Source organism: Anomalospiza imberbis, chromosome 10 (genome assembly GCF_031753505.1).
Source record: "Anomalospiza imberbis isolate Cuckoo-Finch-1a 21T00152 chromosome 10, ASM3175350v1, whole genome shotgun sequence".
NCBI lineage: Eukaryota > Metazoa > Chordata > Aves > Passeriformes > Viduidae > Anomalospiza > Anomalospiza imberbis.
The window spans coordinates 4,612,933-4,630,828 of record NC_089690.1 but is presented as its reverse complement, the minus strand read 5'-3'; the positions used below and the strand labels follow the sequence as shown (position 1 = coordinate 4,630,828).

Below are 17,896 nucleotides of genomic sequence, written 5' to 3'. Positions count from 1 at the left end.
CATGCACAGTGCAGGCTGCAGGGCCATGGACTTTTTTATGTTGTCATTTCTTTCCTGAGAAATATTTTGTTGTTTAAAAAAAAACAACAAAACCAAACTCATAAATTCATCAAGAGGGAAGATAGGATTCAGAGGGCTGTCATTTCATTTGTTTTTCTAAAATCTTTTAAATCTGTGTGTAACCGTGAAGAGAATCCCAGTGCAGGGAATATTGTCCATCTGTCTTGTATCAAACTCTGCTCTAGCAGGAAGACTTGTGAGACTTGTCATCTGTTCCTGAAAGAACAGAATGTGCTGTAAAATTTGGAAGGCTTGGACAACATGTGTCATGTATCAGCTCCATTTCCTAAGAATGGGACAATATGCTATAGGGAGTAATAGATATCATTTCATCCTCTTCTCTTCCCATATTTATTATGAGAACATGAAGCAAAGACAAGAGAGTTCAGGCTCAGAGTTCCACACTGCAGCAGAATTTCAGCCTGTTTCTTTAAAGAAGCCCTTTTTGAGCTGTTATATGAGCAATAAAATCTTTGCCAATGAATACCTAAATACCAGATTTTACAAGACTCAAAGTAATTCTTCCCTTCAAAGAAGTGCTCTTAGCTGACCTGTGGTGAGGTTTGCTCCTCTGTCACCTTCTCAGGGGCCAGATCCTGTCTCCAGTGCACAGAGTGGCTCTGAGGTGGTTTGATATCACAGCAGGAGCTGTGTTGTTCCAGCTGAGGTGGTCTGAGGGGCCTGAGGCAGCTCTTAGTTTTCATTTTCTGTACCTATAAGCTTGAGGGTAGATTTTTATACAGCCTGTGCATCTCTGCTGCCTGGTGAGGGGATGGGACGTCATCCCTTTTCCACATAAGAGAGAAATTAAGTGCTCATGGAGCTACTGGGCTGGAGGAGGGGGTGAAAGGACAGAGAAGCACTTAGCTGGTTTTTCCTCTGGAGGTGTTGGCTCCCCTGGAGTTAATCCAGTTCCTGAGAAGGCTCAATGCCTAACTGCAGCCTGGGGGTCTCCTACAGCTGTGTCTGGAGAATTTTTATTGTTGTTTTGGTAATTTCTGTGGGTTAATGACCTCATTATCTATCCTTCCCTGCATCTTGCTGTTCCCTTGGAGCCAACAGCTGCAAGCAAACAGTGTTCCCCCATGCCCTGTTTTCTGATGTCTGTGTAGGACAGAGAAACCTGTTTGGGGGGGACAAAGCCTCAGATGGTCTCAAGCAGACCCCCCTGAAGGGCACAGCAACCTGGTCTAGTGGAAGGTTTCCCTGACCATGGCAGGGAGGTTAAAAGGAGAGGAGCTTGAAAGCCTTTTCCAAGGCAAACCATTCTGTGATTTACCCACAGAGCCCATCCTGCTCAGGTTACTGGGTATCCAAACCAAATGCAGGTCAGATCTTTGAAAGCTGTGGCTCCTTCAGCAGAAGCATCTGGGAAGTTGCAGAAAGAGCAAATTTTGAAAATGTTGGCCTGGGCTTGGCTGTGATTTAATTTTCTTCCGTTGAAGCCTACAAAAATTAGTTGGGTTTTTTTTCTCTCCCCCAACTCCTCTCAGGGTCTGTGTTTCCATAAGGAAGCCCCCTGGTTGATGCCTGGAATGGGCTTACCTAGAAACAGAGGCCAGACAAAGTTCAAAAGATAAAAGCAGATATATTTATTGAAGGGCCTTCCGGTACATTAAGGGCAGACAAAGCCTCCCTAAGGGGCTACACCCAAGATGGACACGGTCATGAGTTTCTCAGACAGATATAAGTTTGGTCTATTTGCATATTGGGTTAATTCTCTAATTATAGCTTCATGTAATGAAGTTAGATACTCCCAATTAGCTCCCCACCCCAATTCACTTTTATTTATACTTTTTGGGGCCTGAGGCAGACTGTGTCCTTGGTTCTCGGGCTTAGAAGGATCTGACCAAAATGTGGAGAGCTTACTCTATATGGAGTTCAGAGTTACACACTAATGCAGCACAGGATCTGAAAAATCTAAAAGCTAAAATCTGAGTGCATGAGGTTGGGGTTTTACCTGTGGAAGCCGTGGATGGTTCCCCACGGAGCCGAGGGGTGCGGAGGTCCCGGGGGTGGCGGGTGGTGATGGAGGGTGTGCAGGAGCACCTGGAGCAGCAGTGAGACACGGCCTGTGCCTCTCCTGTCCTGCCCAGGCTCTGCCAACATCAACGACCGCAGCATGCTGGGGAAGAGGGACAGTGAGATGGCCATCATCGTGCAGGACAGCGACACCGTCCCCTCCGTCATGGACGGCCAGGAGTACAGCGCCGGGAGGTTCGCCCAGTCCCTCCGCCTGCGCTGCTTCAGGTGCGTCTGGGCACGGCAGGGAGGGCACGTGGCCACGGAGCAAGGGTATGGGAGGGCTTGCTCAGGCTTCACCTGCCCCCACAGCCTTTCAAACCAATGGGCTGCCACTGCCTGCCCAGGTTTAGCTCTGCTTGGCCTGGACTTAGCCCAGGGCTTTGCTGCTCTTCCCTCACACTGCTCCTGTCCACAGCTTGGTAGCTTGATTTTTGCAAATTATTTTGCTCCAGGATGTCACTAGCAGAGCTCATAAACAAGTGGTATTTCCCCTCCAGATCCTGTTCGCACACTCTCTCAGTCTTGGGTGGCAGTGTCACTTTTTAAAGGAAGCTTCTTTGCTGGGAGCAGCCATCTGGCCCACAACACGGCCATTTTTAGGTTAAGGCCTTTTTCTTTTTTTTTTCCCCCCCACCCTATTTCCCATCTGGACAGTTACTGCACAGAGGAAAAGGAGAAAATCAAGCACCTTTAGAGCTGAGGGATTATCACAGGGGATGGGAGTGGGAGGGTGCTGGGAGCACACAGGGTTTGGCAAGTCCCAAGGAAACTTCTTGTCTCCTGGCATTTATCAAGAGGGGAGTGCCCAGTGCTTCAGCCTGTGTGAGCATCCATCCCTTTGTCCCTTTGTCTTCTCAGGGTTGTCCTTGGCGGCTCCGACCTCAATCCAGAACACCAGGATCCCGTCTGTGACAAATTCTTCAAGGAGGTGTGGATTGCCACAGCAGCTCGGAATGCCACCATCTTTGATAAAGTGAGGAGCACAGCAACTTCCCCCTCCCTCCATCCCACACAGAGGCAGCAGATGGCAATGGGAGCAGCAGCACAGGGAGGGCAAAAAGAGCAGGTCCAGTTCCTGGGGTTGGACCTTCAGAGATGTTTTGAAGGAATGAGTAGTGTCAGATGCAAGAGCTGTGAACAAGGAACTGGAGCTGGTGCATTCTCAGTGTGTCAGCACCCATGAAGGCAGCAGATCAGATTTCTCCTTGTGTTTGCATCAGCTGTGGCTCCAGTGAATGGCCATGGTGTAGTGACAACTTGTAATTAGCCACAGTGTAACTGGAGTAGAAGCAAATTTTACTTCTGTCTTTTAATGAGCTTTTGCAGTGATCAGAAAAGGCCCTGGAGCTTCCCCTCTGCCTGCTCCAGCCTCATCGAAGCACATACCTCTTCCCTCCCTGTTCTCTGGGCTGTTAATTCGGTCACTCCAGTCCTGGGGAATTTGCACTGGATGCTTAGTTCTTTCTCAGGAGCTCTGCATTGCTGCATTTCCCCTACACTGACAGGTGACTTCTTTCTGTTTTGACCAGGTGTTTCGATGCCTTCCCAGTGACCAGGTGAATAATTTAACCCAACTGCGTGATTTCATCAACAAGCCCAAATTAGCAAATGATGATCCTGTGAAAGCAGCAGAAGAATTAAAAAAGATTCGTGGGTTTTTAGTACAATTCCCCTTTCGTTTTCTGGAGGAAGAGTACTTACTTCCCTCTGTTGGAACAAAGGAGTCCATGGTACCCATGGAGGTTTGGACTTAAGAAGATGCAGACTGTTTTACATTTTAAAGTCTTGTTCTCAGGAGAGAAGTTAATGAAAAATCTGGGATTTTGGAAAGTGAAAAGAGACTAAAAGTTTCTCCACCAAGGTAATGAGCCCTTCAGATGGATTTTGGTGGAGGAACATGAAGCAAATCAACACTAGCAGACAAGAGGAGCAGAAAAACTTGGAAATGGTGGCAGATGAGAAGTTAAACTTCTAGAGAAGTTAAACTTCTAGAGAAGTTACTTCTTCAGGCATGTTCTGAGCATCTAAAGGATGCAGGCTGCTTCCTAGGACAGGAACTGACTCCCAGTCGATGTTGTCACCACTGCCAGCTGTATCCTGTGGTTGCGTTCGTACTGTGATCGTGCTGTGGCTGCACAGGAGTCCTGGGCTGCGTGTGCTGCTTCTCAGGCTTTGGGTATCTGCACCTTGGCTCGCTGGAGTTCCCCATCTCACCCCTTCCACACGCCATCAGAGCACGTTGTGCAGCCCTGCCACTGTTGGGAAGTGCCATTTGCTGCTGCCTTGGGCTGTCCTGCAGCTTTCCAAGTGTAGGTGTTTCACTTCTTAAAGGGAAGCAGACTAACAATCCTGTATCAGAATCAGCATTTCGGTCTCTTCATCCCTTTGAGGGAAAAAATCCTCTTCCTATTGCAGCTGGAGCAATCAGCAGCCCTCAGGCTTGGAGAGGGCAGTCTCGGTGGAGCTAGAGGTGCTGGAGATCACTGGAGTTTGCTGGCCTTTGCAGACACTGCACAGCAGCTTGGTCCCACTGAGTGTGGCTGTTTTCCTCAGGAGAGGATCAAGGTTCCAGCTCAAGCCTGAGGTGTCCAGAGCTAGGGGAAGCCAAGGCACTGCATGTAACAGGACTGAGAATCGAAAGCCACAGTGATCTGAACCAAGCTCTGCACTCTGCTTGTGCATTCATCTTGCAACATGTGGGTAGATTTTCATTTCCATCCCTTTCCCCCTGTTTAAAAGAAGGGAAAGGCCATTAAGCTGACACCATGCTCAGACCAAGCTGATGTGTGGATTTGTAGATGGGATGAATGGAAGGGGGAAGGGCAGCGGATGACAAAGCCTTGTCTCTGCTGTGCTTTGTTACTGAACCAGCCACAACCTTGAGTTCAGTCATGCAGGACATGTCTTCCCAAGCAGAGGTAAAACTCATCATGCACATTCCTGTTTTCCATTGCTGTAAGGTTTCCAAAGCTCTTTTGCACCTCCCTGTACAGAGAAGCAGCAGTTCAATCCAGCATCCTGGGAGAAACACTACAGTTCCTGGGTTAGGACCTCGTGTGGTGGGCACCAGCCTGGGTCTTACCCCATGCTCCATCCTGCAATGAGGCCATGTCTCCCAATTTCATGTCCAGCTCCAGCCTGTGGTGTTCCTGGCAGTCTGCAGTGCTGTGTTAGCCACTGGAAAAATGGAGCATTAGGAAACACTTAAGGAAAGTTGGATCTGGAGGAGTGGGAGACTGAGCTCTTCTGCTGCCCCTGCATCCGGGCATCCCTTCCCAGGGTTATACCTGTGCCCAACACTCCTTGGTCAAAAGGCCCAGTGAACTGGTATTTATTTTAATTCACAGAAGATTTTTTTTTTCTAGTTCTTCCAACGGTTTTTTAACTGGAAAAGAATCCCCCTGGTTGCCTAGTTATCCCCAAAACATAGCTGGCATGACATTTTAGCTGATTGCCTTCTGTGTTCAGACCTGTAAATAGGCACCAGCTTATTCTGTCCTTGCTGCATCACCCAAATAGGGAACAAACCCCACATTTTCTTCCAAATCTCAGCCCATTCCTACAGCCTCCACTGTTTTATACTTGTGTTTTGTAGATGCAGTTGCCTTTTATGCTCCTTTCTGGCATCTGGGGTCTGGTTCACCTTTGGAAAGTGCATGTGCAGCATTTTATGTGATTGAGTCCAGGGGGTTGATGGTTTTACCTGGCATGCTGTAAGCACATAAATATGTTCCCTTGATTTTTGTTCCCTTTAAAAAACTGACCCGGGGTCACCCCCCGCAGAGCCAAAGCAATGTGTGCCCTGACCATTTCCAATCGAGAAAGATCAAAGGTGTCCTGTGATTTCACATCAGTGCAGGCTCAGAGCTTTTCTCTCCTGATGTTTTTAGCTGTTTTAGTTTGACTGAAGCTGCTGACTTTAAACAATTACAGCCTGCCAGAGAATCCTTGTCAGTCACACAGATCCATGTTCAGAGTCAGAAAGTGTTCGACCCCACCGCCTATACACTGAACCTTGAAGTGCAACACTCCTGTCACCTTCTAAGTGCTCTTATTCTCCTCATCCTCCTATTAGCAAAGGTTTTTATAATTGTTAAATTATCCTTACATTGTCTTTTAAAATGGTAGGTTGCTAATTGTTGGGGCTTCCTAACTCCAGAGGTGTTAACTCCCCCTCTGCCAGGCTGCTTTGGGGAACAACCACTCAGGTTCTGCAACGCTCAGCCCACTGTGTGATAGCTGCTGCTCCCCAGTGACACAGCAGAGCCATGGAGGGAGATGTAATTGACTGATTTGGTATGAAAAGGTGCTAATTAAGAAGGTCTTTTATTATTGAGGTAGCAGACAGGCCTGATGTTGGCTCTGTCTCTGGGAGGAGGTTTCCCTCTGTGGGAACAGAGGCACTGCGCTGACCATCCCTACCCTGTGTTGGTGCTAAATTCCTGATACCAGGAATTTAGAAACATTCAAATACAAGCAGGGTGTGCAGCCTCAGCACAGTGAGGAGACCCCAGCATCCTCAGGGGTGTGTGGGGCCATCAAGTTCCCTGTGGAAGCAGCACTGCTCGCCCCAAACAGACAGCAGGGCTGGAGCCACTCTGGTGAAGGCCCTGCTCATTCACGCCCCGGGCTGTGCTGTTTGGAGCTGGCTCCTTGGGCCCTGTCTGCTTCAGGTTTGTTTCTTATATTAAGAAGCCTGTGAAGTTGAACACCTTGAGAGAGTTGATCTGTGCACCTGAACAATCACTACTTCTTAGTCTGTCATACCAGCATGGGCCTCAAACTGGAGAAGGTCACCCATAATACCCAGAGCTGGAACAGGTAATGTGGATTCAAGCACTAGCAACCCCAGAAACATCAACTGTTTCTTGTGGCATTTATTTGTTAGAACTATAGGAAATGAGAACTTCTCCCAGGCTCAGACTTTATTTTGTAATTCAACTCAAGTAGAACACTTCTTTTCCCTTTAATTTATTCTTTAACAGGTATCACTTTGAGAACTCACACTCCTTTCCTTAAATTTTAATAGTCTGATATTTTAAAATCTGTGTTTTGTTGTATAGATATTGGACTGGATAAATGTTTCACTGTAAAGTTAATGCATGATTTAAAAAATGAGGGATAAAATGTCATTGTCTGCAAGAACTGCACTAAAAAACCATTTATAAGAGAACCACTCCAGTGCTCCATGGAAGAGGCGAAGTGCTCAGATCAGTATCTGGTCTCTTGGTCTCAGTTTGACCCATGACTTGGTGAGCTGTGCTGCATTAAACCCCAAACACTCCATTTTCTTTTCTTTTGATCAACTTTTACAACATGATTTTGCAATCCTGGTGCTGTCCCTGGGAGAACCTCAGTGCAGGTGTTGCCTAGCTGGGATTCGTCCATGAATAATTTCCAATATCTTTTTTCCTTCCAGAGGGAGCATCCCTGTACAATCAAGTGCAGATGTGCTGTTGTTATTTCAGTGTAACGAGCCTTGAACACTTGTAGCAAGGACATTCAGGGTTATATCTGGGCACAGAGCTGTGTTTGTGGGGACACTCCCATACAAGTATAAGAGAACTGTAGGATAATGCCATTTTCCTCTCCTGCTGCATGCAGAGCCCAGGATCCATGCTGGGCTAAGCTGACCCCTCTCACCAGCAGCAGAGCCTTTCACGGTGTGGTGGCCAAGGGGAAGAAAACCAGCGGTGTCCGGACCAGGATATGAGCAGAGGTTGGCCCCCCTTGGGTGCCCCACAAGATGTGAACACACTGTCACAGCTCGTGGCACTCATTCTGCAAATGGTTTCAACCAAGCAATGGCTGCTGCACTGCTGAGATCCTGCTGAAACCAGGAGCTCTGCAGAATCCTGCTTTAAGCCCAGAGTGTAACTTCATGGCAGTGAAACAAGGCCAGCATGTGAATCTCAGTGTATCAAAGTGGAGCCACCCCACGAACCACACATCGACCACTGAATGCAATGATCCTCTTGGGGTGTCACTATTTTTTTTTCCTATTTTCCTTTCCCTGCCTGCTTTCTTGTTATATTTTCCAGTATTTGTGATTATTCTATTTTTAACCTTCCAGTGTCTTTTCATAAAATCTCCTCTGTGTAAGTAATTCCAACTTTCCCTAGTCCTGACACTAGGGAAATGAGAAAAAGTGTCAAAACGGCGCTGTTTTGGGAATGTTTTGTTGTGTTTGGGTTGTTTTTTTTTGGTTTTTTTTTTTTTTTTTAATTGTGTCTTTAGCTAAACGAATCCACAAAAGGAGAGCTTCCACTTGGGGTGTGAGCGCAGGTCTCCGTGCGTCCCTCCCTTGACAGTGCTGCTGTGATACTGAATATCCCTTCTGTGAAGGCTGCTGGATTTGAGTTTTGTGTCCTTGTTCCTGCTAACGATGGCTTTCCTTTCCACTCTGTTTGTATTTGGTAAATCAATGTGTATTAATGGACTGAAAATACAACCGATCTTCATGTCAGAACGTTTGGCTTTGGTGTCGTTTCTCCTTGTTTTGGGGGCCTCATCTTGCCTTGGGATGAGTTCTGTCCTTGCTTTGTATCAGCAGCCACAACGTGAGGGGGGAAAGGCCCAGAATAACAATAAAAATGGCTAAATTTGAGTCATTTGGGTTTTCCTGGGAGAGAGAAATTGCTGGGGTGAAACAGCATAGAAAGACAATTGGGCTTCTTAAATAGATTAAAAAGGCATATTTTAAAGGAGTTTTAATAATCCAAAAGCATTATGAAAGGCATAGACAAAAACGCTCTGTTTCCAAAATAAAATTAACTTGCCCCCGTCTCTTCTAACTTCCAGTAAAGGAAATTCAGCAGTGAGAGAGGAAGAAGCAGCTGCCTGTTGTCCTCCAGGGGCAGAAGAGATTAATAAAGCATCAGTGGCATTTCCAAGCTCTCTTGCAAACTGAAAACATATTAACTTCTCCATTTCTTAGGTTTCATCTCCTTCCTCAGATGCCAGAGGGCTCTCCGCATCTTCAGAACTTCCAAACCCAATCTGTGTCCTCGACAGACACAATAAACCAAGACAACAGAGCCAGAGGGTGAGGCAGGGCTTGGTAAGAGACATCAGGATTGACATCAGTGCCACTCAGGAGCGACGCTGTCGGCTTCTGCTGCCACTCCAGCATCCCCCTGCTGATTATGTGCCTGCTGAATCCCACCTGGGCTCCTGAAGAGGAGATAGCAGCAAGCCGGAGAGGTGTGGGACCTGACAGTCACTGCACAGTGCTGGGTGGCACCAGGGTGGCTGTGGGGTCACACAGGGCAGCCACAGCTGAGGCTGAAGGTGTCCTGCTGGCATTGCTTGGTTTCTCTGCCAGCAGCAGGAGAGCTGTGGAATCACAGTTGAGACTATCTTGGCATGAAATTAATGTGAAACTGGAAGTGGTCCTGAAGCTAGGGAGTTCAGGTGTGGGTTTGTAGGAAGGATCCTTTCCCTTTTCTACATGGTTGTCCTGGTTTTGGGGGGGACAGAGTTCATTTTTCCTCAGTAGCTGGCAGATTCAAGTAGGGGCCCAACTCGAGGGTACTATTGCTGCTTTCGCTGTTTTCCCTCTCCTACAGTGCTCCAACAGGACCTGACTTCATTCACATCCATCCCTAAAAGCTGAAGTGAATGCCAGCCTATGGCTCTGGCTGGCACTGACCATGCGGGGAGGCAGGAGCGCGATGGCAAAACTCCCCCTGACGTTCCCCCGACCAGAATGTTCCTGTTTGCTGCCTGGAGGCTTTGCAAAGCCTCAATTTGATGGCTCCTCGCTGAGCAGCCCACGCCTACCCTGTACACTAAGTGCCCTTGCCAGATGTTTAACAACCTGTTCTTTCCAGGATGGATTTCTCCAGCCATTTTTTGTGCCGAGGCTGTTCCTGCCTCCTCCCACAGGTCAGCTCCTCCATCGTGGATGTGTCCACAGGAATCCTGTGCCAGGGGCAGGAGGAATCCTCTCATCCCCCCCAGCACCCAGCACATCGGCTGTCAGGCCCTTCGTTGGCATTTATGCACCGAGCTCTCAATAACACATCAAGTTTAATGAGTGCCAGCCCTTTGCATGCATGAAATCACTAATATGCTGTAGTTATTTTTGGTCTGAGGAGGAAAACAGGGAAGAAAGGAAAAAAAGAAAAGGTTTTGTGAGCCAGGTCTAAGGGTCCATGAAGAAACAGGTTTCTTCTCACTGCTAAAAATCAATTTATTTTAGTTTCTCTGCAATTGTGCCGGCTCTTCACATTTTCAAGTACAGCTCTGAAGCGCTGATGTAGTGGAGCAAAGGTTTGAAGAGCTTGAATCACAACAGCACTGTGAGTGAAATGCTCGATTTTTTTCCTATTGGAAAAATTAAAAGTGACAGCTTCAAAATTGGTTCCACTGCTTTGATTGATTAGACAGAATATTTAGCTCAAAATGATTATGGCAAGATTTTCTACAGAGGCTCGTGGCTGGGATGGAAATTAATTTGGAGAAAAGGAGAGGAGGAGTCGTTAAAAAGAAATTATTCTGCTAAGGAAACTGTTTATCCCCAGAATCTGAGATGAGTAATCTCTCCATATTCAGCCTGATCTCAGTAATTAAATATTCTGTGAGTTCCTATTTGATGACAAAGGAAAGGGGGACAGGGAGATAGTGTTAATAAAGCTTCACAGGTGTCTGTCCCCTGGAGATGCTGCCAGTGTGCTGCTCAGTGCCCAGCAGGTGGCCTGTCTGTAGGGAATATCCTGACTGGGAAACGTGCCCTGGGCCAAGGCTTGGTGTTCAGTTGGGGTCCTGCCAGGGCAGGTGGGCTGGAGGTCACCCGCTGGAGGTGGTGTGGGCACAAGGGAAGTTCAGGTAAGAGCTGGACCCACCTCTCCAGCTGGAGAGCCCAGGGCCAAGCACAGCTTAAAGCAGACACACACAAGGCTGCTCCAGTGTCTCCAGCTGCTCTCTTGCTCTGGATCCTTCCTGGAACGGGAGAGCTGAGGCCGCCTGTGAGGGAGGGGGCAGGCAGGCTGGGCTGTCACCCAGGGAGATGCCAATAGGAGAATCACAGAATGGTCTGGGTTGGAATGGACCTTAAAGCTCATCTTGTTCCACCCCCTACCCTAGGCAGGGACCCTTCCACTATCCCAGGTCACTCCAAGCCCATCCAGCCTGGCCTTGGGCACTTCCAGGGATGGGGCAGCCACAGCTTCTCTGGACACACTGTGCCAGGGCCTTACCCTTCACACAGGGACGGATTTTTCCCTAATATCCAGTCTAAACCTACTCTCAGTTAGAAATGATTCCCTCTTGTCCTGTAACTCCAGGCCCAGCCCAGCAGACCCACAGGCTGGAACCTGCACATTGTGCATCCAAGACGAAAACAGGAACAGGGTCCTTGAGGACTCAGACTACTTGCCCAGCATTTTTTAATTTCAACTTGAAAAATAATTTTGAGACTTTGGGTTGTGTTTTTTTGTTGTTGTTGTTTTTGGTGTTTTTTGCACTTTAGTTTTTCACATTTCAGACATGCTTCCTCTTAAAATAGGTACACAGTTTATGAAACAAAATATAAAAGGACTGTAACTGCAGAAATATGAAGTAGGTACTGTATATGGAAGTAATTTAAAGTGCAGTTAATGCTTTCTTTATACAGAAAAGCTAAATTTTGACCAGTATCAGATATGGAACAGGGAAACTGCAGAAATACAGCCAGCTGTAGCCACAAGCCACAGCTGTAGCCACAGACCAGCACAGCACTTACAGGATGTTTTTCCATGGGTGTCTCCTGTCTCATGCACAGTGAATCCTGGATAATCCCCACATATCTTTTAGGACTGTGTGTTGGCCAGCACATCCTGACTGGAAAGAGTAATGCAGATGTAACCTGGGCATTTAATCACATGTAGGAATTCAGGCTGTGCTGGGGCTGCGTTACAGCAGCCGCAAGGTCACTTTTAGGTCACAATCCACGTAATCCACAATTTTCACAGATAGGTCACTCTTAGGTAACAATCCACCTGGCTCTTCTTGGCCTGACAGCTGTTCTGTCCAGGTGTGAGGGGGTAAGCAGAGCCCATGGCTGAGGGAGGCCGTGCCTAGAGCTGGCCTAAACCGAGCTGCATCTTACAGAGACCTCATCTTGTGTGACACGTTCATCTCCACACTGCACTTCCAGTTTGGGTTAAACCTGCCACCAAAACAATGCCGATGGCAGCTGGGGACACGCCTGGAGCCCTGCAAGGCAGGACCCTGGAGGATTTCTCCATGGTGCTGCTTCCCGGGTCGCCGGGGAGCCTCTGGTCCACCTCGCCCTCTCCTGCAGCACCAGGAAGGACCACCGGGAAGCCCGGTGCTGCTCGGGCTCAGCAGTGCTGGGGCCCCACATCCCGATATTGCGCTGGTGCGCAGCGATGGATTAAACACCGCTGAGAAAAAGACAAAAGCCTTGCAGGAGGGATTGTTTCCAGCCGATGCCAGCCCTCCCCGCAGCCGGGGGCTGGCTGGCCGCGTTCCTCTAGAGGGTGCTGCGGGCTCAGCCTGCGCTGCCGCGGGGAGGGGGTGCCGGCTTTGCTGGAGCCTGCGAGCCCCCACCCCGCTCTGCCGGGTCCCTGCAGGTCCCTGCCGGTCCCTACGGCCACAGCCCAGCTGCGGGACGAGGCTGCAGCTAAACCGCATAAACCCCGCCGGGCTCCGTCCTGCAGCCTGCCCCTGCGGCGTGTCCCCCACATCTGGCCTTGCTGCTGGGGGCTCGCAGGTCGGCATCTCCCCCCTCCCTCTGAGCACGGTCACGCTGAGACATTTTCAAATGAAGTACTACGTGTGCCGCGACTGTTTGGGCTTAAATGCGTTCCCTGCCTAACATGTCCATCCCAGAAGGCTGCGTTGGCTCTCCGGTGGCTCGCTGCAATATGTATCTCCACTTTGTTTCCTTGCAGACCGTATCTGTACGACATCGATTGTACTGGCTAAGAATGCTTACAAACCTATTTCCTGCTGCAGGATGATCACATTATACACAATTACACACTCTAGGAATTTCTCCTGAGATCCAGCTGGGTACAGGCTGGAGTGGCGGAGGAGCCGGAGCGTGTGCGGAATAATGAATCACTCATTCAAGCTGACTTCAAGCTCTTGGGTTGTGCGAGCGTGTGGTGAGCTGCACTAGCTGCTTGCTGCCCCAAAAAAAGCCTGAAACACCTAAATCATTCCAAATTTGGTTTCCACTGTGTGTACACTTTCTGGGTCTTGCCACTTCACTATTATTGTCTTTACCATACCAGTAAGGTTTGTGCAGAATTTGTTCTAAATGTCTCAGCAGGAGAAGTCTCCATGAGCCGATTCATGCTGTTCCAAAAAGTGGCTATCTCAGCAGGAGCAAAATCCACGTCCACAAGTTCCTACCCTCGGAAGAGACACAGTATTGCTTGTCCAGTGTTACTGGTAGTGATGGCAGCAGCAGCAGCAGCACTGTGATGCATTTGAATTGTAGCACCATGGGGCACCTTCCCGGGATCCTGGGATGCCAAGGGATCTAAAACCCCAGCATTTCCCTGGCCTGGAAATCTCACAGCCTAAGATGGGACAGAGCTGCCTGGAAATCATGGAGATGCTGTTTGCCCTCGAGAAGGGCAGGGATGTCTCAAGCAGAGTTTTTCTATAAACAAGGAAGCTGATGCTTTTCTTTGACCCACTGCTGGATCTGTCTAGCAAAGCCATGTGCTGTAGTGTCACGGGAGGGGCATGGAGATGACCATGATGAAGCCTCTGCTGAGGAGCACGAAGCCCATCGAGCTGTGCTGGCTGTCCCTGAGAGCAGGGCACTGGCACAGCCACAGTGCCAGGGCTGCAGTGTGGCACACTGCAACACCCAGACACCTGACCCTCCACCTTCCTCCTCTTCCTGGCCAAGCTGCTCCAGGAGCAGCTCTCCTGCTCTACAGTGTTTCCTCTGGCCTGGTGAAACACCTCTTCCCTGGTATCCAGCTATGTTTCATCCACTGTTCCATCGTTATCTGCCAGCTCAAAAGGCTGGAGCATGTTTGTTAGCTAAAGATTTCCTTTTAGGGAGCTGGCGGCAGATTATCCTGGCTGTTTCTAACAATGTGTAATCTAAGCTGTCACCCACATTTCCAATATTTTACTTCTGGCAAGGTTACAGCAAGTCTGGAGTGGAGCTGAGGGGTTGGACAGCCTTCCTCACACTGGATGGATTGTCTCTTTGACCTGGGACCTCACCAGTCCCATCACCTCCACCCTCAGGTCATCTGAATTTAACTTCAGTTTCTTTAACCCTCTCAGGGATCATACTCTATTGCTTTCCTTAGGCTATGACTTCCAGTTGTTTATTTTAAAATAAGAGCTAAAAGTCATATATGGACAGATGGTTCCAAGACCTGCAAAAGTGCTGAATGTTATGAGAGCTGGGAGAAAAATCAAGCAAAATGCCTCCACAGAAACACTTCAGACACGCCATTTGGAACACCCACCCTTGCCAAGCAGGCTTGTGTACTTCCCTTTTGTTCATCATAACTTTTGTTTATATCAACTTCTGCAGATGGAATTTAGCAGGGGATTTACTGGCACACAGAATTTTTTTACAGTTTTCCGATGTGGCACATCCACCCACTCGGGTGTGTTTTAGAAAGTGCCCGGCCTCTTGCGATAATCTGAAGAGACATTTCCCTTCAGTGCCATGTGAGATAACATCACTTTGACCCCATATGTTTCTTTCTTTCTGACTAAATGGCTGCTGTACCGGTGGTTTTGCTGTGCTTAATCTGAACTCAGTATAAGGCTGATGTGCTCGTTGTGTTCTCATATTCCTCTATCTACAAAGCCGGGACCTGAAACAAAACCCAGGCAATTCTGTAAGGGCAAACACAACTGTTTTGCATGCCTGGAAGAAATTGTTGTCTTACAGTTGTCTTACAGGTTTTTTCATTATTTTAATGGGCAATCCCAGGCCAGCTGCATCTCAGCTCTAACACTAGATCAAGTTAGAGACTGAAAAGTAATGAAAAACCAGGCTGAAAGAAGGCCTGCGTGTTTCAGGAGCTCAAGTCCTATTTTTCACAAGCAACCTGGGTTTTAGCAACCTAATTGCCATTTACTATCAGCTGGACTAGCTCTTAATGCTCAGTTTTGCAGAGGAAAAGGCTAATTCTCTTTCAGCGAACAGCGTGTGTCAGCTACAGCAAATGCAAAACTCAGACTTTGCTGTGCTTGTCATCTGGTGCTTCTGAGAGCTCACAAAGGGCTAAAGCCACCGCCTGCCTGTGCGGAGGATGGCGGATTTTCTGTCAGGATATGCTAACCTGCTTCTTAAAATGTTGTGTAAAGCAGTGAAACCTTCTATAGCTACTAAATAATTCAGAGAAATTTTGCAGAGAGGTCCCCTGTGGGGCTGTCAGCACCTCCCCTCTGTGCGTTTTGGTGAGGTGATGTGGTACAGCATAGCTTTATCCCCTCTGTCCAAGCATGTGGTGGAAGGGAACCAACAGGACACGACTCACCACAATCAGCTTTGGTCAAGTAAGACTTGTAAGTGGGCTGGACCACTGGCTCATTTTTACATCTTCCTTGGCAGGCACCAGGGAGGAGGATTCTTACTGTCAGGACAGGTTGGAGCTCTTCCAGTATCCAAGGGCACAAAAACACCTCCTGCCTTTGCCTCTGCCCCAAGCCTTTCAGCTGACTCCTCGGCAAAGGCTGGGTTAGAAAAGCACCAGTAACAAAGCACCAGTAACAGAGCAGTGCATGTAACAAACAATGTGCTTGGTATTGGGAGATGACTCAGCTTCCCAGAGCCCTGCACTGAACATGGCCGGAGCACCACTGACAGCCTCGGACAGCAGCGACGGACAAAGTCAGTCTTCAGTCACTGTCAGCTGTGGTTTGTCTCTTCCCAGTCATCTCCATGTGCTTTCGAGAGTCTTGTAACTCTTGGGGGTGGCAAAGGTCTTGGCAACCTCTGTGCAGGCTGCAGTACTGCATGTGCTAGGAGCCACAAACTGAGAAACGCGAATTTCTGAGTTAATTAAATATATAGTGACACTTTTTCAAGTCTCTCTAATACTGTGGCTGCTTTGAGCCTGTAGGGGACAGAATTTCAAAGGAAATTTTCCAGCTTATCCCTCCCACTCAGAACTGGTGCACAGAGGAACTGGGTCTCAGTCATGTCTTCATCGTTTGGGGTTGATGTAATTTTCTTATCAAGGTTCTCCTAAGTGTCCTGTCTATTCCCAGCTGATGGTTTTCTTGTAGTAACCTACTCATGAGAGCCCAGACTGCAGGCTCAGATGTGGGCAGGGCTTCCCCCTGCTCCGAGGATCAGCCCACTCTTTTCTGCTTTCTTAACTGAAGATGGAGTCACTCCAGTGAACATGCAGAACGCCTTCAACAGATATTTTCAAAACCACACAGTTTCCTGCCTGGTGTTTTGGTAGTTATTCAGAAATCACATGTTAACACTAAAGTCATCAGCTCGTTTAAATGTAGCCGTTTTATTTTGATCTATATATCCTCTTGCTGACAGGATATATAGATCACACAAGTGTGACGGTGCTTTTCCCATCTTGGATGCTCCTTCATTCCCAGGTTCCTACTGACCAGTCCCTTCCTCCTGGGTTTGCCTCCCATGGGTATAGATGTGTCAATCAGTGTATATAAACTCTACAGGACCTCCTGGGCCCAAAGCCAGCCTCCATCCACATCCCTGCGGCAGAAGGCCTTCCATATATAAATCCATACTCAAGTGCCTCCTCTCTGAGATGGTGAAGTGGTATTTTTGGGTGCTCTGGTAATGATTTTCTCTTTCAGCAAGTCAGAAAGCCCATGCCCTGATATTCCCCACCCGTTTCCTAAGCGTACAGCATGTCTTACCTCTGGTGAATATTTGGGTGAGCTTTTGTAAGCTTTTCCTTGTTATGACATGACCTAGAACATCCCCCTCCTTCTTTTTTTTTTTTAAACCATTTTCATCTAATTCCAGGAGGAGTGCTTTCATAGACTGCCACATCTCCATGAAGGCATGAGGAAGTAAACACCTCTGAGCGAAGCCTCCCCAGAAAGGCAACAGCAGTTGGCTCAAACCCCGTCTTCCTACTCAAACCTCACACTTTAAGCGCTACTCAGACGATTACTTCAACTTGCTTTAAGTACCTCCAGTTGTTTTCTGACTTGCTTCTGCTTTGAGCATTGATGATGAGTGGCAAGCCTGAAAACACATGCAAAGTCTATTCTGTAGTTTAACTTTTTACTTTTTTTCTTTTTTTGTGTGTGTGTGTATAAAAGACTTACGCCTTTTGCACGGGAAAGTGGCAAGTATTCAACGTGCTCCCAACAAGGCAGAAGCATCATGTGTTTGTGGCCCCAACAAGGCAGAAGCATCATGTGTTTGTGGCCCTATCTTCTTTGCAGAACAACAAATCTCACAGCCATGGTGAAGACACTGATCATTAAAAAAAAAAAAAAAGGAAATCTGGAAAAATATATATACCCAGGAGGTTTTGGACCTGTATTGCCTCCAGTCTCGCAGGTCTCAGAGAACCCTGTATGCCTGGCTGCCACCAAAGCCCTGTGGGACCTTTGTTGTCAGTAGGTTTGCCAGCTGCAGTTCCAGTTTCGTAACCCCTTTCCCAAGGAGAGATGTTGAACCCTACCCACACCTCAGGATAGATTATAATTTCAAAAAAAAAAAAAACAAAAAAACAAAACTCACTGTTCCTGAAATGTGTCTTAATTAACTCTCAGCCATTTGCATTTGACAAAAGATAGAAGCCAGTTTCTCTTGTTCTACTGATCTGTACTTCATGCCAGATGGGGGGTGGCTTCGGGTCAGGTGTTTCCC

General features: G+C 48.0%; 1 protein-coding gene across 3 annotated transcripts in view; it reads left to right on the top strand.

The window, feature by feature from the left end:
- PLD1 (phospholipase D1) overlaps window positions 1-8,554 on the top strand; it is a 75,258-nt gene extending 66,704 nt beyond the window's left edge. For all 3 annotated transcript variants that reach the window (XM_068200282.1, XM_068200283.1, XM_068200281.1), the window contains 3 exons: window positions 2,157-2,310; window positions 2,944-3,058; window positions 3,615-8,554. In XM_068200282.1, the coding sequence (XP_068056383.1) occupies window positions 2,157-2,310; window positions 2,944-3,058; window positions 3,615-3,839 (494 nt within the window). In that variant the 3' untranslated portion in view covers window positions 3,840-8,554. The remainder of the gene's footprint in view (window positions 1-2,156; window positions 2,311-2,943; window positions 3,059-3,614) is intronic.
- Window positions 8,555-17,896: the final 9,342 nt, after the last annotated feature.